The 21,803-nt window shown below is 34.6% G+C and overlaps 1 protein-coding gene across 5 annotated transcripts in view; it reads left to right on the plus strand.

Annotated features, from left to right (window-relative positions):
• ATL1 (atlastin GTPase 1) overlaps window positions 1-21,083 on the plus strand; it is a 135,562-nt gene extending 114,479 nt beyond the window's left edge. For 3 of the 5 annotated variants that reach the window (XM_072629445.1, XM_072629449.1, XM_072629448.1), the window contains 5 exons: window positions 1,848-1,904; window positions 2,059-2,130; window positions 2,760-3,191; window positions 8,894-8,908; window positions 20,307-21,083. In XM_072629445.1, the coding sequence (XP_072485546.1) occupies window positions 1,848-1,904; window positions 2,059-2,130; window positions 2,760-3,191; window positions 8,894-8,908; window positions 20,307-20,417 (687 nt within the window). In that variant the 3' untranslated portion in view covers window positions 20,418-21,083. Of the gene's footprint in view, window positions 1-1,847; window positions 1,905-2,058; window positions 2,131-2,759; window positions 3,192-4,426; window positions 4,741-8,893; window positions 8,909-20,306 lie in introns of those variants that run through there. The other 2 variants (XM_072629446.1, XM_072629447.1) reach the window with 2 other exon arrangements.
• The last annotated feature ends 720 nt before the right edge of the window (window positions 21,084-21,803 follow it).

A 21,803-nucleotide genomic window follows, 5' to 3' on the forward strand; every position in this document is an offset into this window, starting at 1 on the left:
TGAATAAAGCACTACTTTTCTTAGAGAGAGCAGGAACTTGGTTCTTGTTAATTAAGGGAGTCATCTTTGAAACATGCTACCACCCAACCAGGTTGGAAAACAGAAACATCAGGGCAGTTTTGCCTTTGACCTAGTGTTTTCATTCCTGGGTACAGGGTTGTATCCCTTTGATAAAAGCTCTCATTATAATTTATGGTGACTATCCATATTTATCAGAATGTTTATCTCTGAAAAGCTAGACCAAAAGCCAGGTACAAGTCATTTGGCTAATAATCATTAATCAGGTTCAAGGTTGCCCCAGTTTTATAAACTGTAAGTTTCTTCTTTTCCCTTTTCCCTTCTGGTCTAGAGCTATAATCCAATCATTAATAGCATTTGCTTTGGAAAGGGACAATCAATTTTTCTGCTCACTTTTGCTTATCAAATAGATAGGATCCAAAAAGATCTTGGAGGGCTACAACATTGGGACAAATATAAGAAGATGAAATTTAATATGGATCTATTGTAAAATCTTATATATTCCTTAAAAATAATTTCATAAGTATGAAATGAGAGAGGTATGGTTAGTTAGCAGTTTGTATGAAAAATACTATAAACTCTATATGAGTCAGTTTTGTGATATGACAACCAAAAATCGTAACGTCATCTTGTGCTACACTAAAAGGAGCATAGTTAGTTTATAAGAATAAGAAGATGATACTCCCTCTATCTCTCGGTTGGTCAGACTACATCAGGAGTATTTTGCCTAGTTCTAGATGTCACATTTTAAGAAACTTAGAAAGCATTATAATGCCAGTGAGATACCCACAGCCATCACTATGGATATGTATGCATGCTTCCAGGGTAAATTCACAAAATAGAAACTCTTTTCCTCAAAAACAAAAGCAAGACATTTATATAAAAACCAGAAAGCCAAATCCATCATAGCAACAAAGAAATCTATACATATTATCAATGCAGGGAGCACGGCCATCCCCAAACCTTCCCTCTGTCAGGCCTCCCCACAAACAAGCTCCCTTAGGCAAAATCACTCCCTCTCTCACTCATGCTAGCTGTTCTGCTCTGCTCTGCCTGCTCTCTCTCTCGCTCTCTCTCTCTCTCTCTCTCTCTCTCTCTCTCTCTCTCTCTCTCTCTCAGCTCCACCTCACTCTCTCTTCCTGCTCCACCCATTCAGCAAGCTCCTCCCACCATCATCGCTTCATGTGACCCAGGCTTTAGACTGGGCCAAAGCTCAAAGCAGGTCACATGGGTCTATTAAGGGGTAGGGAAGATCTTCAAATTCCCTTAACATTATAAACATTCAAGAGAAGGGTAACCAAATAGTGAAGGGCCTTGAGTCCAGGTCACATGAGGATTATATGAAAGAAATGGAGATGTTTATATTGGAGAATAGAAGACTTGAGAGGGGGGAAGTAACATATGACAATTGTCTTCAGGCACATGAAGGACATTCACATAGCAGAGGGATTAGCTTGTTCCATTGGGTCCCCCAGGGCAGAATTAAGAACACTGAAGTGGAAGTTGCAAAGAGGTAAATATAGTAAAGGCTTGATATCTGATATATTATCTCACAATTAAAGCTACTCAAAATTGTAATGTTGCTTCCTCAAAAGGTAGTGGATTCCCCCTTGTTGGCTGCTTGACTTCCTATTGGGTATGGGGTAATGGACATTCTTTTGAGAGTATGAGTTAGATGAGATTACAGCTGAAACACCTTCCAACTCCAATATTCTGTGATTCTGCGAAATAAAAAAGTTGAAAAGTACTTACAAACATAATTTATAATAGTAATAGATGGAAGCATTTCATGAAACTTATTTAAATATGCATTTTGTGTCACTTCACAGGCATACATAAAGATCTATCAAGGAGAAGAATTACCCCATCCCAAATCAATGTTGCAGGTAATTATTCAGATGTCAGGTGTTGCAAATTTGTTTTAAGATGCTTTACAGGTTATGCTAACATTCATGACTGGAATTCACGGTTGGTTAATATATCATGTAGGACATATGATAATTATGAAATAAATTTTATATATTTGTATTTTGTCCAAAGGCCACAGCTGAGGCTAACAATTTAGCAGCCGTTGCAACTGCCAAGGATACATATAACAGAAGAATGGAAGAGGTAAGAATAAAAATGCAATGCTTTGAACACATTTAGAATGTAACAAATTTCTCTCAGCTATTCCTTCTTATTCTTTTAGTCAGTGGTCAATAAACATTTATTAAGCATGTGCTAGGCACTGTGCTAAGCATATCGGACATTGATAGAAAATGGAAGACAACTCTATCCAACTTTTTACCATGTTTCATTCAGCCATCCATCTCTAGACCCCCAAGTAAGCCACAAGAGAAAATAATCTTTCTTTGTAGAGAAGCAAGGAGGAAACTGTGTGAAAACATGCATATGGATCAGGGTAGATCTAGTACCACTACTGGAAAAACAATTTTAAAATGCCATGTCTTATCACATAATTATTTTTCAATATTTATTCTTTGTGTATGACAGATAACATATTAGTTATGTGAGAGATAGAGAGTTTAAAGTCCCTTTATTTTCAGTGGGAAGAGTTTTGGTTAAAATCCAAATTTTCAGGGCTTAGTTTTCCTCACACTACCTTGCCTATGAAAAAATGAACACTATAAGCCAACTTGTATACAAGACAGTGGTTATTTGTGAATAGTTATATTATTGGTATACATGTTTCTGTCCTGGATTTTTTTTAAATCTCAACCTTTCTCTGCCTTTTATAGATATGTGGGGGTGACAAACCATTTCTAGCACCCACTGACCTGCAGAACAAACACCTGGAACTCAAGGAGGAATCAATTAAGCTGTTCCGTGGGGTCAAAAAGATGGGTGGGGAGGAATTTAGCCGGCGTTACTTGCAACAACTGGAGAGTGAAATAGATGAGCTCTACATACAATATATCAAACATAACGACAGCAAGAACATCTTCCATGCAGCACGCACCCCAGCCACACTGTTTGTGGTCATTTTCATCACCTATGTCATTGCTGGTGTCACTGGATTCATTGGTTTGGACATTATAGCCAGCCTATGCAATATGATCATGGGACTGACCCTTATCACTCTCTGTACCTGGGCATACATCCGATATTCTGGTGAATACCGAGAACTGGGAGCAGTAATAGACCAGGTGGCTGCTGCCTTGTGGGACCAGGTAGGATCATTTAACTTACATTATTCCTTAAAAATTAGTTTTCTCATTTTAATCCCATTTGTTTCCAAAAAACATTTGATCATGCACTATGCTTTTACTTGTTTATATCCCTTATAAGAGAGGCAATGAATGTGGTACAGTAAATATAGAGCTCCAGGCTTGGCAGCAGGAAGACCTGGGTTCAAGTCCTACCCTGATTCATGGAGTCAATTAATCTGTCATTGCCTCAGACAACTCTTTAAGTCTACAAGTTACAAATGAATAGTAGATGTATATTGGTAGAAAAAGTTTTCTACCATAAGTTCCCCACACAAATGAAATCACAGGTCTGGTTCAAATCTATAATGTATGGTGAGATGATTCAGAGAGACAGATGGATCCCTTTTTGTAGATGAGGAAACCAAAGAATACAGGAGTTATCACTTACCACACCATGCTGGACTATACTATCCGAGTCTTTGCCTTATTGATCCATTAGTGACATGATGATCCCCTGTTGCTCCCTGCAGCTTTTTAGAGTATCATTGACTCAGAATTTTAGAGGTAGAAGGACTTTAATAATCAATATAATAAAACTTCATTTTGCAATGTCTAGATAAGCTAAGAGATGTATGTTTGTTACAAAACTAGTGACAGAACCAGGGCTAGCACCCTAGCCTCCTGACTTTCTGATTAGTGCTTCTAGAATCACAGACCTTTATAGCTAGAAGAGACTATGGAGGTCGGTTTAGTACCATAAACACCACATTCTAAGACACTGAAATCAGTTTCATATCGTTGTATTACTGATCTTTCTTTGGGAATGGGGATGGAAGAGGAGAGGGAGCAGGAGCTGTGATTTTATTAGTGTAAGAACTAGGCAACAGTCCTGTAACTCATCATCTTGGAGAAATGGCTGGGGCACTGTAAGGTTAAGTGACTTCATTAGGACTTCATTAGGCTCACATAGCCAGTCAGAAGCAGGATTAGGATCCACACCTTTTTGACTCAGAGGTCAGGTATCTATTCATTGTGCAATACTGTAGCTCTATTTTTAAACATTTAAGTTATTATTAATCATATAGTGATGCAAGCAACACCTTATAGTAAGAATGAAGGATTTCATATTCATAGTCTGTACTGTTAAACAGAACTCCAATTGATTGATGATCTTATCAATTTGGCTATTTCCTCCAAAAATCAAGACCACACTTATCCCATGTATCTCTTATTCATGTTCAACCATTTTATTTCAGAGGCCCTTCTTGAGTTCACTTGATACCTTCAGGATACCAGTGGAGTATGTGGGTTGTCCGTCATTTGACCAGCTCATCTTTTTTTTAAACTATGGATTTCTTTGATAATATCCTTTACATTGTTTCTCCTTCACAATTCTTTTTTTATAATATGGATGTCCAAGGAACATGTTCTGAAGGACCAGCTCTATGAATGCTCTATCTAATTGCATATTAAAACCTGGACAATAGTTACTATTCATCCACATTGTTTTCCATTGTGGATATCAATTCATTCATCCAATATGTATTTATTAAACACTCTGTATATGAAAGAGCTGTCAAAGGCTGAACATTTACATACAAAAAGAAAATAGTCCTTGCCTTTAAGGAGATTACATTTTTTGAGGAAACATTAAATTCTTTTGAGTTCTTCTGTGTTCTGGGGTTTAACAAAATCAATATAATGTCACCTGCACATAGAATCATCTGGAATACCTCAGCATCTATGGTGAATCATTATTCTATTTGTATTTGACACAGCACATCCTCTTTGAAAGTGTCAATACCAAGCATGCATCTCTGAATTATTTCTCACAAAGCCAGAAAATTTTATAGCTAGAAGGGGCCTAAATAATCATCTAATTCAGTTCATACCCAAATAAGAACCCCTACAATACCCAACAAGTGGTTATCCATTTAAAAACCTCCAATGAGAGGAAACTCTCTGCTTCCTGAGGCATTACACTTTTGAATAGTGTAGATTTTCTAATTTTTAAGAAGTTGCCCCTTTTTAACGTCCACTCCTTGCTCCTGGTTCAACTGTGTTCTGGGGTTAAAAAGAATAATTCTGATAACTCCATATGAAAGTTTTTCAGATACTTGAAGATGGCTTTCATGTTTTCCCCAAGCCTTCTCTTTCTAAATTAAACATGCCCAATTTTTTCATCACCTCATCATTATGACATGGTGGTGATTCACCATCATGGATACCCTCTTTTGACACTCTTCAGTTTATTAATGTCCATATTAAAATGATAGCTAAAAATGAACACAACACCTTATTTCTGGAAGTCTCTCAAAGTGGTTCATGAACTCATTCTCTTTTTTAGCTGCTACACATACTAATAACTTATAGAGTTTACAGTAGACTAAATTCCCTTACTTGAGTGTGCTCTGCCCAAAGGAAGGTAAATTTTGATGGCTGAAGTCAACTTAGTTATCTGGGGGTTTACTGGCTAGATTTCTTTCTTAAAAATCATGTCTTAAGTTAGCCTAATTCACTCTGGCTCTCATTGACAAGATCACACAATAGGTCCCTGCCCAAGCACTACTTAGTGGTTACTTTTTGGACCCTCCTGATTCTAAGTGAATGTAAATGGTAATTGTTTCTCTTTTGGCCAACAAACCTGAGGATCTTCCCCTCCTAGTTTGATTTTTTTTTCTTACTTAAAGGTCCATCGTTAGACTCACTTCTTAAACAGGCCTATCCACTGAATGGGCATTGTCTCACTCACAGTGAGATCCTGAAAAGAAATTACTTTAAAAGGGCCAGGGTCTCCCACTATATCCTGGACCATCTCCAGTCATCCTGATGAATAACAGATCACTGGACCCAGATGACTCTGGAGAGAAAAGTGAGGCTGGTGACTTAGCACAGCCCTCCCTCACTCAAATCCAATTCAACTGCAAGTCATGCCATCATCTTTCTGATGTTATGGTCCTCTTTGAGAAGCACAAACTACAAAAACCACACAACCCAGCTAAAACCCTTCTTTTTCCCAATCCCTCGATTCTAGTGTCTTCCCTCTGTTAATTATCTTCAAATTATCCTGTATATAGCTCACTTGTACAATTACATACATATACAATTCTCCCCCACACCCCATTAGATTGTGAGTTCAAGGGCAGGGTCTATCTTTTGCCTTTTCTTGTATCCCCAATACTTAGCACAGTGCCTAGAACAAAGTGCTAATAAATGTTTATTTAGTGACTCTGAGAGCCCTTCTAGCTCTTAATCCTATGTATGATCCTAGGAAAACTTTAAAGTTTCTGGAATCTACCAGCCTTTAACCATTCTTGTTTCTTACTCCAAAATCATATTTTTTCAACTTAATTTTCACTTCCCCCTTTCATTCCCCTTCTTTGAAGTCACTGAGTGACTTGAAAACATTTGATTTATTTTAGAATATCTGTATAGAATTGCTCTATCTCTTCAGCAAGTGTTGCTACAGAAATTATTTTTATAGTATTCTTGCAAATGCTTATAAAGATTGCAACATGAAATTACATGGCTCATGAATTTGTTTCTTGTCCTTAGACCCACTATAAAATCAATTCCAGCAGCACTTTTTTAAACTCTCTAAGGTGAACCTGAGCCATCCTTCTATTTAGATTAGATAAAGTATTTATTAAGTATTTACTATGTGCCAAGCATTGTGAATATAAATACATGTAAAAAAGAAAGATAGTTCCTGCTCTTAAGGAGCTTATATTTTAAAAAGGGAAAACAACACATAAAAGGGAACTGACAATATGTTTGTGTGTGAGAGGGCAGGTTTCAATGGGATGAGAACCCCATGGGACAGGGTGGGAAAAGTTTGTAGAGTGAGAATCTGAAAGGAGTTGGAAGTGAGTATATCATGGTACCTCCAAAATAAGAGGGAAACTGGGGCAGAGAAAGGAAAGTACTCTAGGTTGTCAGCCACTGAACCAGGTTAGAAGTGCTACATTTAGTTGCAAATTCCTTCTGTTTTTATTTATTAATGAGAACATCAAGATTGGTACTAAGTCAGTTCCTTCAACAGTATATACACTTTTTGGTCACTGACCAAGTATCTCACATTTTGAGTATCTGGTATTAGAGTAAGTAAATATTAGGAAGGGAAGATACAGGTTATTATACACACACAAACACACACATACACACATTTTTATTTAAACAAAACACAGACTTTAAAAAATATACTTAGGTGTTAGGAGAAAATCAAAATTACATACAATTCAAAACAATTCAAACTTTTTCTACTCTGTTCTTGTTTTTTAGAGACATGGTATATGAAAAAATAAACTTGAAACAACTGTTTCTTCGTTTTCATTTTGCTGCAGTTACCAAGTTTATATCCAGTAACTCTCATGTATTTGTTCTACAAGTTTAACTGGATTCATTTAACACAAAAAGAAACAGCACTTTACAGATGGAAATAATTTTTCCAAATCAATAGAAACAAGTATGTCCCAGAGATCATAATACAAACTCTATATAAGAAAAATGTTCTCAAAAAATCACCAGGTTGTAACCAAATTCTCATATTTGAACGGAGAATTTCACTATATGGTCCATAATGAATAAAGAAATTATTCTTAAAGACTAAAAGGAAAATAAATAATGCAGATTTCTGAAAAAGTGGCCTGTCTAAAAAACAAAATGATAACCATTTTGCATGTAGGGGACATGCATGTAGTGGGGACAAACCAAAAAGGCAAATGTTAAGATTTAATAATCATTAGCTTAATTGAACCAGAAAAATAAGGTGGCAAGTAGCTCAAAATGATTTATCAAAAGACGCCTCAATAACTTGGACTATAGAGACATATACTAAAAAACTAAGGCTACTTAGATGTTATTGAGTTACAAGATATTCTGGGGATAAATGGATAGGAGCTAAATAATACAATCCTCCCACAGAATCAGGAAAAATCAGGTTGTGTTGCAGTTGCTAAAGATTTACAAAATAGTTAAAAGCCTATGAAAAACTTACAAACAGGATTTTCTTTAGCTAAGTTTGAATCAAAAGCATTGGCAGCACTGATGCACAAGTTATCACCTAACTGCACTATGCTACCATTTGCTATTTTAGGACTGTATGTACACCACCATTGCAAAGCATTTTATTTCCAAACACAGAGATATGAGAGAGTTTAGAAAACAATAAATTTGATAAAAAGAATCACAGGACTTCAAAGAAATTTTCAATTCTTTGTACTGATTTCACTCTCTTAAAATGTCATTAATAAAGTTTGTTCATTTAATCTATTTGTTATTCTAGATATTATTTTTGCTTGTTTACTCAGATAACTGAAGTAAGTTAAATGACATTGGAGTTGAGAATTTTGTGAGGAAAATAAATATACTCAATGCCTCTGCAGTTTAACTGAATATCACTGAATAACTGATTCACATCAGGACAAAACTTGATGTCAAATTATGATAGAGTTAGGAATAATTAAGAAATGAAATCTTTTAACTTTTTTCCATGTGAACCCCAAAGTTCCAAGATTCTGCAATCTATAAATTATGTATTACTGAATTCTTCAAATTAGCTGATAAATTATGAAATCAATATGGCAAAATCTTGGGGTATTTTTCCTTTTCCAAAAGCTAACAATGTGTCAGTCCTCTAGATAAAGTATAAATATCAGTTATAAATGAAGCAAAATGTATACAAAAATACTATTTTTTTTTCTTTTGAACTGCCTTTACCACAGGGAAGTACAAATGAGGTAAGTAAATTTTTCTATTAAAAACTTCTCTTTATTAAATATATGTAATAGTATTTTCTCTGCAACTATATAGTCACTAAAGTATATCTTAGAGGAAAAAAATGCTTTCACATTTTTTAAAAGACAGTTTTCTTCTCCTGAATGCAAAATAATCTTCGAAGAGTTTGTTTTGTTCAACACTTAACTGTAAATGGCTTTCATTTTATATGGCTTTTACATAATATTTTCTTATTCTTTAAATTATTTTTGAGCAGAAACCTAGTCTGAAAATCAAGTTCCCAATAGCTTATAATGTTTCTGTGGATATCTGTTTTGTTTTTCATCGCTTAACGTTTTCAGAATTCTTAAGTTTTTCTGGTACACTGTCTTCTCCTATATTGCAAAGTAAAGTGAGCATAATTATGAACTCTGATCTTAACTAATACTGGAGGAAAAATTAACCCAAAAGGAGATATAGGATATAAATAATTTGTAATTTTGATATTATTTACTTGAGTTACAGAGACCACCCTTATAAACACATTCTATAGTGTTCTTGGCATTCCTTAACACTGATCTATTAATCAAGTTTTATAAATCTAATTTTACCTTTTTACATATGAAGGAGTCACCCTTCTGAAGAGAGAATTTGAACTTCAGTTTTGGACTTAATTGTTAACTTAGAGAAAATTGGAGTTCTCTAGGCTCACTCCTTTCAGAAAGTCGTGTTGGTCTGTTATTACATTGGCTTAGAGGTTCATTGTTCTCATCTTAGTTTTAATTGTTCCATATCTGAATTGTTTGTGCCTTAAGACTGATACTAACTCTAATTTAATATTTATAATACATCAATAAAGAGGTCTTAAGGTAGGCAAACCCATTTAATAAGCATTTGTTAAATTCCTGCTCTATTGGGCACTGTATTCTCCATGGGACAAAGACAAAAAACAAGGAATATCTAAAAGAGTTTATATTTTCTTGAGGGTGAAAAGCACTTATAAAAGAAGTAAATACAAAATACAAAAAAATACAAAATAAAGAGGAAAATAATTTCATGAGGAATATGAAAGACTAGGAGGATCAAGAAAGTCTTCTTTGTGAAGAGTCATTTTAAGTGAGCTCTGAATCAAACTAGTCGTTCCAAGAGGCAGAGGGAAGACAAAGTATGTATCTAGTTATTTTCAGATTGTATCTTTTATTGGAATTTATATCTGCAAAGTTTAATAGGTGACAAACACACAGAAAGTATTCAATAAATGTTTGCTAACTGATTAAATGAAAACAACAGTAAAAGACATGAAAATTCAGATTAGGACCAATTTGCTAAATACATCATCTTTCTAAGAAAAGAATACTATAAGAACACAATGTTCAATATATTTTCTGATGTAGTCACCACAGCAGTGTTTTACTCAACTATTTTGTTGCAAACAAAAGAGATGATGGTTATGTTTTTTTAAAGCATTGATTAAAAAGGGGGAGAGGGGAGAGACAAAGATAACAAAACAAACTCTGCTGACTGGATTCACTGCAAATTTATGTGATGTAACCTAAAATTGACCTTCATTAATTCCATTCCTTTTACACATCCCTATCTCACTCATTCCAACAGCTTTTCCAAACATATTCAACCCTTTCTCAAATTTCCCCCACCTCCAACCTCTTTAGCTGAGAATTTTTGACACCTTCCTTTTTAAAAAAATTGAGACTTCACTCCCTCTCCTTACCTCATCTCATGACACTCAGATGCCTTTTCCCATCATCACTTTTGCTTTTTTCAAATGAAGAGTTGATCTTTTTCATTACCAAGGCACACATGAACATCCATTCTTTTACATCAGACTGATAGCATGGTCTTCTTCAGCAACAAAAGACAAACACATTTGCTGACAGTGTCTTCTTCTTACCACCTTATATTCATGTCACTCAGATACCTTGTGCCACCATCTCTTCATTCACCATTATTCCACATGAAAAAAAGTGGCTTTTTATTGCCAATGCTCACCCTTCCATATGCATATGAGTGGTCCTATTGCATACTTTTTTTTCCAGCAGATTGCTCCCTCTCTATCATCCATACCTTTGCAACTCTCCCATCACTTTCCCCACCACTGTCCATGCTCTTAGCTGACAACCTTGTCTCATATTTGACTCAGAAAAAAAAATACATGAGGTCATTTACAAAGAGCTCTCCCTTCTCCCCTCCTCATTTTACATCACTAAGATGCCCTCTACCACTTTCTTCCCCTTGACTCTTCCCACATGAAGGGAGGTAGCTCTTCTTGCCAAGGCAAACTCCTCTCTATGTACAAGTGATGTCATTCCATCCCATCTTTTCCAAAAGATTCTTGCCACCTGCTCCCATCAACTCTACTCTCTCTTATCTTCAAACTCTCCCTCCCTACTAACTGCTTCTCTACTGCTTGCAAACATGTCCATCCTGAAAAAAAAAAACCCTCACTTTGATCAATCCTGCTGTCATCCTATATCTCTTCTTCTTTGTGTGCCTGGACTCCTTGAAAAGGCTGTCAACATTCATTGCTGTGCTGACTGGGTCCACTATTAAATTTTAATTTTCATTCCTCTTACTCTCTTAACTCTACAATGTAACTTCTAACCTCATCATTTACCTAAAAACTGCTTATTAATGATCTCTTTAATTGCCAAATGGCTTTTTCCTTTTTAACCTCTCCTTGAACTTTTGACACTTTCAATAACCCTCTAATCCATGATACTTTCTTCTTTCCAAACTTTCATGACACTATTCCATCCTAGATCTCCTTCTAACTGCTCCTTTTCAGTCTCCTTTTTTTGGATCTTTATCCAAGTCATGCCCACTATTGGTGGCTGTTCCCTCAGAGCTTCATTTCATAACTTCATCAACTCATATGGATTCAGATATTACCTCTATGTTGATTATTCTTCAATCTACTTACTTAAACAACCCATCTCCAGTTGCCTATTAGATACCTAAATGGTCCTATAAACATCTTAAACTCAACATGTCCAAAATTGAACTCATTATCTTTTCTTCTAAATCTTCCTTTCTTCTGAACTTCCCTATTATTATTATACAGGACCGCACCATCTTCCTAGTCACCCAGACTCACCAAAATAATTGTCATTCTTGATTCCTCACTCTCTCCTCCAGAAGGAATCTGTTGCAAAATATGTTCGAGTTTACCTGTGTAACATTTCTCAGATATGCCCCTTTCTATCCTCTGACAATACCATTACTCTGATGTAGGCCCTCATCATCTCATGCCTGGACTATTATGATACCTTGATGTTTAGTCTCCCTGCCTCAAAGCTCTTCCCACTCCTATTCCATCCTTCCCTCAGCTGCCAAATTAATCATCCTAAAGCATGTAAGATCATCTCTTTGTCTCTCTCTCTTCCTCTCACACACACACACACACACACACACGCACGCACACGCACACACACAAACACACACATTCAATTAATTCTATAGTCTCCTGATAATCTATGGGATCAAATATAAAATCATCTTATAGTTAAAACTCTCTTCCAACTTTCCAGTCTTTTAACTCACATTCATGTATTCTATGATACAGTTCTCCTTGTTGTTCCTCCAAAAGATTTACTCAATCTCCCAACTCTAGGAATTTAATTTTAATTTTTTTAATTTAAATTTAGTTTAATTAACATGTAAATTTTTAAACTTTTTTTAAATGGTGAGTTCCGAATTCTCTTCCTCCCTCCCCCCCTTCCCCTTCATTGAGAAGGAAGGCAATTTGCTATACTTAATTCATGGGCAATTATGCAAAACATACCTCCATACTAGGTTGTGAAAGAAAATACAGACCAAAAAAAAGGAAAGAAAAATAAACTTTAAAAAGATGCTTAAATTTACATTCAGACTATATCAGTTCTTTCTCTGGAGGCAGACAGCATTTTTCATCAAAAGTTCTTTGTAATTATCTTACGTCACTGTATTGCTGACAATAGCTAAGTCATTCACAGTTGATCATCATAAAATATAGCTGTTACTGTGTACAATGTTCTCCTAGTTCTACTCACCTCACTCTGTATCAGTTCATGTAAGTCCAGATTTTTCTGAAAGCACCTTGGTCATTTCTTATGTCACAATAGTATTCTATCACAATCATATATCACAACTTATTCAGACATTCCCCAAATGATGGGCATCCCTTCCATTTTCAATTCTTTGCCACCACAAAACGAGCTGTTATAAATATTTCTGTCCTTTTCTTTTTCCTTCCTTCCTTCCTCTCTTTCTTCCTTCCTTCCTTCCTCCCTCTCTCCTTCTTTCTTAATTTTTTTAATCTCCTTGAGATACAATCCTAGTAGTGGTGTTGCTAGGTCAGAGTTTTATAGCCCTTTGAGCATAGTTACAAATTGCTTTCCGGAATGAGTAAGATCAGTCTACAACTCCACCAACAATGCGTTAGTGTCCCAATTTTCCCACAACCCCTCCAACATTTGTCATTTTCCCTTACTGTCATACTAACCAGTCTGATAGATGTGAGGGTGGTACCTCAGTTGTTTTAATTTGCATGTTCTAACCAATAGTGATTTAGAACATTTTTTTCATATGACTATAGACAGTTTTGATTTCTTCATCTGAAATGAAAACTGCTTGTTCATATCACTTGACCATTTGTCAAATGGGAAATGACATATATTCTTATAAATTTGACTAAATTCTCTATATATTTGAGAAATGAGCTTTTATCAGAGAAACTTACTGTAAATTTTCCCCCAGTTTTCTGCTTTCCTTCTAATCTTGGCTACATTGGCTTTGTATGCATAAAACCTCTTAATTTAACATAATCAAAATTGTTTTAATATCTAATAATGCTCTCTATCCCTTGTTTATCTCATAAATTCTTCTTATCCATAGATCTCACAGTCAAACCAGTTCATGCTCCCCTAATTTGCTTACAGTTTCATCCTTTATGTCTAATTCATGTACCTATTTTTACCTTATCTTGGTATATGATATGAGCTGTTGATCCATAACTCATTTCTGACAAACTGATTTCCAGTTTATCCAGGGGATTTTGTCAAATAATGAGTTCTTCTCCCAAAAGCCTGGCTCTTTGGGTTTGTTGAATGCTAAACTGCTAGTCATTTATTACTGTGTATTATGTACCTAATCTATTCCACTGATCCACCATTCTATTTCTTAAACAGTACCAGCTGTTTTGATGATTACTGCTTTGTAATAGTCTGAGATCTGGTATGGTTAATTCAATTTCCTTCACATTTTTTTCATTGATTCTCTTGACAATCTTGACCTTTTATTCTTCTAGATAAATTTGTTGTTTTTTTCCTAGCTCCATAAAATAATTTTTGGTAGATTGGTATAGCACTGAATAAGAAAATTTAGGTAAAATTGTTATGTTTACATAACAATTACGTCTCAGTTTACCCAAGACTAATTAATAATTTTCCAATTGTTTAGGTCTCACTTTGTGTAAAAAGTATTTTATACTGCCTACAATTATCTTAAATGGAATCTCTCTTACTGCTTTGTTAGTAATCTACAGAATTGCTGATTTATGTACATTTATTTTATATACTACAATTTTGCTAAAGTTGTTAATTATTTCAACTTTTTCAGTTGATTCTCTAGAATTCTCTAAGTATAGCATCATATCATCTGCAAAGAATGACAGTTTTGTTCCATCGTCACCTATTCTAATTCCTTTGATTTCTTTTGCTTTTCTCATTGCTATAGCTAGTATTTCTACTACAAAATTGAACAATAGTGGTGATGATGGGCATCCTTGCTTCACCCTGACCTTATGGGGAAGGCTTCTAGCTTGACCCCATTACAGATGATGCTTGCTAATTTACCATTTATCATTTTAAGGAAAGCTTCATTCATTCCTATGCTTTCTATTGAGTGTTGTGTTTTCTCAAAAGCTTTTTTTGCAGATTGAAATAATCCTATGATTTAATTTGGTTTTGTTATTGATATGGTTAATTATGCTAATAGTTTTCCTAATATTGAACGAGCCCTGCATTCCTGGTATAAATCCCTCCTGGTCCTAGTGTATGAGCTTTGTGATAGATTGCTGTGATCTCTTTGCTAGTATTTTATTTAAAAATTTTGCATCAATATTCATTAAGGGAATTAGTCTATTCTTTTTCTGTTTTTGCTCTTCCTGTTTTAGGCATTAAAATGATATTTGTGTTGTAAAAGAAATTCAGTAGGACTCTTTCTTTGCCTATTTTTCCAAATAGTTTATATGGTCTTGAAACCAATTGTCCTTTAAATATTTGATAGAATGCACTTGTAAATCCATCTGGTCCTTGTGAATTTTTTCTAAGGTAGTTTGTTCAATTGCTTTTTTGAAGATAGTGTTAAGTATTCCATTTCATCTTTTGTTAACCTAATTATAGTTTTGTAAATATTTATTCATTTCACTTAGATTGTCAAGTTTGCCAGCATGCAGTTGAACAAAATATCTCCTAATAATTGTTTTCCTTCATTGATATTGAATTTATTTTTTTCCTTTCATTTCATTCATACAGGCAATTTGGTTTTCTTCTTCCATTAAACCAAATTAACCAAAGGTTAATCAATTTTACTGATTTTTTTTTTCACAAAATCAGCTTCTGGTATAATTTATTGGTTCAATAGTTTTCTTGCAGTTTTACGAATCTTATGATTTTCAGGATTTGCAATTTGGTGTTTAATTGAGGATGCTTAATTTTTTAAAAATATTTTTAGTTGCAATTCATTGATCTGTTTTTCCTCAATTTTATTGATGTAAGCATTTAGAGATGTAAAATTTCCCCCAAGTACTGTTTTAGCTGCACCTCATAAATTTTGGTATGTTGTGTCGTTGTTGTCATTCTCCTCCCATTCATTGTTTCTATGATTTGTTACTTGATCCACTCATACTTTAGGATTAATTTCCAATTAATTTTTCATCAATATTTTCATGGTCTCCTATTGAATGTAATTTATTGCTTTATGATCAAAAAGGATGCATCTAACATTTCTGCTTTATTTGGTTGTAAAGTTTTAATACATGGTCAATTTTTCTGTAAGTGCCATGTACCACTGAGAAAAAGTTATATTTCTTTCTCTTCCCATTCCATTTTCTCCAGAGGTCAATCATATCTAACTTTTCTAAAATTCTCTTCATCTCTTTAACATTTTTCTTGTTTATTATTTGGTTAAATTTATCTAGTTCTAAGGAGAAAGTTTTACAGTTGAGTTCATTCCAATCACATTCACAATTAATATTACTGTGTATTTCCCTCTATCTTGCTTTTCCCCCCCTCTTTTATCTTTTTTCTCTCCTTTCAGTCAGCCCTACCTCAAAAGTGTTTTTCTTCTGACCAATTCTTCCCCCAATTCCTCCTCCTTTCTATCAGACTCTCCCCTGCTCTTATGCCCTCATCTCCTACTTCTCTGTGGGGTAAGATACATTTCTATACCCAAATGAGTGGGTACATTTTTCCTTCTTTGAGCCAATTATGATGAGAGTAAGGTTCAAGTGCTGCCCATCCTTCTTCCCTCCACTGTAAAAGCTGTCATGCTTCTTTTATCTACCTCTCTTATCATTCTCCCAGTGACTACCTCTTTCTCATTCTTTAATTTTTTTATATCATCCCATCATAGTCAATTCTGTGCACTCTATGTATACACCTAGCTGCCATAATGATAAAGTTCTTAAGAGTTAAAAGTATTATTTCTCCACGTAGGAATGTTAAGAGTTTAACCTTATTGAATCCTTTCTTTTTCCTATTTACCTGTTTTTGCTTGAGTCTTATATTTTAAAATCAATTTTTTTCTATTCAGTTCTGATCTTCTCATTAGGGATGTTTGCAAGTCCTCAATTTCATTAAATATCCATTTTTTCCCTCGAAGGATTAAACTCAGTTTTGCCAGGGTAAGTGATTCGTGGTTGAAATTTTAGCTCCTTTGCCCTCTGTAATATCATATTCTAAGCCCTCCATTCCTTTAAGCTGGAAGCCACTACATTTTGTGCAATCCTAATTGTGGCTCCATATTTGATGTGCTTCCTTCTGGCTGCTTACATTATTTTCTCCTTAACCTAGGAGTGCTGAAATTTGGCTACAGTACTCATAGAAGTTTTCATCTTCAGATTTATTTCAACCGGTGATTAGTAGATTCTTTCAAGTTCTAATTTTCCCTCCAGTTCAAAGATATTCATGCAGTTTTCCTTGAGAATTTCTTAAAATATGATGTTTAGGCTATTTTTTTTTTAATCATGGTTTTCAGGTAGTCCAATAAGTCTTAAATTATCTCTCTTTGATCTGTTTTTCAGGTCAATTGTTTTTCCAGTGAGATATTTCATTTTCTTTTATTTTTTAAATTCATTTGATTTTGTCTTATTGTTTCGTTATGTCTTCATAAAGTCACTGGCTTCCATTCACCCAATTCTAATTTTTAAGGAATTCTTTTCTTCAGTGAATTTTGGTATCTCTTTTTCCATTTAGCCAATTCTATTTTTTAAGGAGTTGTTCTCTTCAGTGGATTTTTGTGCTTCTTTAATCATTTGGCCTATTTTGTTTTTTAAGGTATTATTTTATTCAGTATTTTGACTCTTTTCTTGCATTACTTTCATATCTTTTCCCCATTTTTCCTCTACCTCCCTTACTTAATTTTTTAAAATCCTTATTGAGCTCTTTCATGGCCTGAGACCAATTTATATTATTCTTTGAGACTTTGCATGTAGCTGCTTCAATTTTGTCTCTCCTGAGTTTGTGTTCTCATCATCCCTATCACTGTAGTAACTCTCTATGGTCTTTTTTTGTCGTTCATTCATTTTCCAGCCGATTTCTTGACTTTTACTTGATGCTAAAGTTGGGCTTTGCTCCCAGATTGGAGGGGGCACTGTCCCAAGAGCAGCTATGTGGTGCAGTGGATAGAGCACCAGTGCAGGAGTTAGGAGAATCTGAGTTCAAGTGTAACCTCAGACACCTGACACTCACTAGCTGTGTGACCTTGGGCAAGTCACTTAAACCCAATTGCCTCATCCTGGGTCATCTCCAGTCATCCTGATGAATATTTGGTCACTAGATTCAGATGGCTCTGGAGGAGAAGTGAGGCTGGTGACCTGCACAGCCCTCCCTCACTCCAAACAAGGTCAAGAGCAAGTCATATCATTATTTCTCCAATGGCATAGTCTTCTTTGGCAACAAAGGACAAACACACAGAATTTTTTTGTGCTGCTCTTTTCAGAGCTAATTCTGGTGGTTTGTAAGTTTTCAGTTCTTCCAAGGTGGTATGATTTAAGCAGTGTGCTCTCCTGGCCTGTGCTGTGATCTCTGAATGGCCACAAGCACCTTTCTCCACCCTGGAATTCGGTAAAGTATCCCTGCAGGCCACATGTTTTACTGAGCTAGTGCTCCTCTTCCTTGGAACTACAATTCAGAACTATGCAAATGCAATGCAACAGGGCCTGCATCCAGTACCAGCAAAGGGTACCCTGCAATCTCCTCCTAACCAGCTGCACAACCCCCTTACCATGTGTCAGCTGAGAGCTCTAGAACCTGTTGCTGCCAATTCATCCTCCCATGGCCAGCTGTAGTCTTCCCAGGGCAGGGCCTATTCTGGAAAGCCTCCCACTTTCACCTGAGAAAGAACTTTTCTGCTGACCCTCTAAATTGATACCAGTTGGAAAGTTGTTTCACCCCATCTGTTTGTTGGTTCTACCACTCTAGAATTCATTTTGAAGTGTTAATTTAACATCATTAGAAGAGGAATTAGGGAGACCTCAAGCAAGTCCCTACCATTACTCTACTATCTTGGAACTCTAGGCATTTTCACTGGCCGTCCCCGTGCCTGGAATGCTCTCCATCTTCATCTCCATTTCCTAGGTTCTTTCAAGTCCCAGCTAAAATATTACCCTTCATAAGAAGCTTTTCTTGATCTCTGCTTCAGTAGTAATTGTCTCCAATTTACCCTGTATATATCTTGTTATATAGTTGTTTTTATGTTGTCTCCACTGTTAAAAACTGTGTTCCTTCGAGGCAAGGAATGTGTTTTTTGGCTGTGTTTAGTTTAGTTTTTTGGTCTTTCTTTGCATTCCTAGCACTTAGCACTGTCTGGCACACAGTAGGCATCCAATAAATGGTTACTGACTACTTAGAACTGTGGTAATAGATGGATAGACCACTTGCTAAATAAATAATGCTACCTACATAATGCAGGACTCATCCAAAAAAGAGATGAAGGTTAACACTATTTATTAGTGATATTAACTTCTGTGTTCAGTAGAAATTTCATAAATAGGAATATTATATATAACATTTTTTTGTTATGAAGCCCTTTGAGAAGTCAATGCTGACTTGGAAGACAGTCTCTAAAATAAAAATAATCCCAGTTATCTATATGGCTCTATGCCAGGGAACATTTTTATAGGTATAGACAATCTGTTCATCAAATGTGCTTATGATGTAATATCAGTCAAGACAGCAAATACTTTGTATCGCAGTCAGGATCCTAAAATATACTGACAGGGTAGAACAGTGGGTCAAATCTAGTAAGATGGCATTTAAATAGAAACATCAGTTTAAAAAAATCAGCTTCACAAGTACAAATATCACAGAAGCTTAGATAGACATAATTTTATTTGAAAAGGTTCTGGGTATTTTGGTGGACTTCAAGCTCAATATGAGTTGAAAGCATAATATGCTGATATAGTCTTATATGATATATATTGTATATCTTATGCAAACTTATAAGCTTATAAGCCTGAATTAAAAGATACAGTATCCAGCACTAGGGAAGTGACAGCCCTGCTATACCCTATCCTGATCAGACTTTGTCCTGCAACAGTGTGTTCAATCCTTTGGGAAGAACATTGATAAGCTGGAGACTAGGATAAGGATAACTATCATATATAGTGAAAAATCAACTAAGGTTCAGTTGAAAGAACTTTTCAAATTTAACCTCATGATAAAAAAAAAAACTCAGGAGATATGATAGCTATCTTCAAATAGGACTATTATGTGGTTAAAGGATTCAACTCCTTTTGATCTTGGGGCAACAGGAATAAGTTATGAAGGATACAATTTTGGTTTAATGTAAGAGATAACTTGATGATTAAGATAACCCAAAATGGAAATATAATAGGGGTGGAAAAAGAGAATTTGTCCACTATAGAGGATGAAAGAGGATTAAGGTTTGTATTTCTAGCAGGTACTATCTACTATACATTGAAGACAGTTGAAAAGTACAATAGCATTATAATCTTCACTGTCAGTGATATTTCTGATTATTTCAAATCCCCTTCTGTTTTACTAGTAAACTGAGTAACACAAGCCTTGGCAAAAATAGTGTCTTAAGACACTAAAGAACAATTTTGAGATATAATTATGTTTGCCTACTTAAATGTTTAATAATATTAACTATACTTTTCAAGCTGTTCTTTTGTACTTCCAGGCGTTATATAAACTCTACAGTGCAGCATCAACCCACAGACATTTGTATCATCATGCTTTTCCTGCATCAAAATCAAACTCTACTGAAGAATCAAAACGCAAGAAAATGTAATCCACATTTTTAAAATAGGTGCATGAACATTTATCCATTAAATCATCAGTTACATGCATCCATGTATACATTTTCAAGTATTTAAGATTAAAACAAAAGGTTGAAAACTGTCTGTTTCCTTTTTAAGTATTTAATAAACCAATATAAGCATGGTTTCTGCATTTTTCTGATACATACTATTATAAGTTAATATTAAAATGTATTCTCTTATTTATTAATATAATACATGTTTTCCACTTGAATTTACTAACTAATCCTACTAGCTTATAATCAATTTAAATGTGTAGTGGTATTCCTACAAGTTTCTATATGCTAATTTGATTTCTGAAGAAATAAACATTCATATAAGTATTTGTATAAGCATAGTATAGTAATGCAATGTTTGAAAAATACTATATCATCTTATATGTACTATGACCTCAACTATTTTAAGTACTCTTGATAGAACCTTTTCATTTGCTGTGTCAAAAACTAAAGATTTTTTCTTTATCATAATTAAAGCAATGCTTCTATTTGTCATAAATGAACAAAAAAAAGAATTTTGCATACATATTCAAAAGTTTCACTGTCCTGTATTCTTTTTTCCATTTAGAATACATAAAATGTATTTCTTACAGGTTGATTCTTTGACCATGTTGAACTATTATTAAAGATAACTTTCCTGAGAGATTGTTTATAAGTCATTACAGTACTTGAGAGGTTTGAGGAAAGTTTGATAAGTTTGATTTGTAAGATAATACTATATTTTTACAAAAACTGGATTTTGCTAAAAATATACTTTGAGATTTTAAGAAATGTAGACATTTTCCTTTATATCTAAAGATTCAATGAAAAACTAGTATAAAGTGTTACTTTAATCAGGAAGTTTAAACACAGATTTATAGAGTAAGCACATGGAAAGGCACAAATTAAACTTCCAAAGGAAATGAGCATTTAGTACTCTTAATCAGACTTCATATTACAAAACAGGTCCCCTGAGGGAAAGAAAATTATATTCTAATATTGCTTAATTTCTTTTTCAAAAAAAGAAAGAAAAAAGCTCTAATCCTAATTAGTTAGAACAATAGGAGTGGAAAAAGAGAATTTGTCCACTACATAAGATGAAAGAGGATTAAGGTTTGTATTTCTAGCAGGTACTATCTACTATACATTGAAGACAGCTGAAAAGTACAATAACATCATAATCTTCACTGTCACTGATATTTCTGATTACTTCAAATCCCCTTCTGCTTTACTAGTAAACTGAATAACATGAACCTTGGCAAATATACTTAAAATTCCATAAAACTATAGTTAAGAAACATCATAAAATGAAAAACCTATAAATATTAACGATATTTTAATAATAGTACAGACTCACTAATACTCTATCATATGGTATTATTA

This window comes from Notamacropus eugenii, chromosome 1 (genome assembly GCF_028372415.1).
Source record: "Notamacropus eugenii isolate mMacEug1 chromosome 1, mMacEug1.pri_v2, whole genome shotgun sequence".
NCBI classification, from domain to species: domain Eukaryota; kingdom Metazoa; phylum Chordata; class Mammalia; order Diprotodontia; family Macropodidae; genus Notamacropus; species Notamacropus eugenii.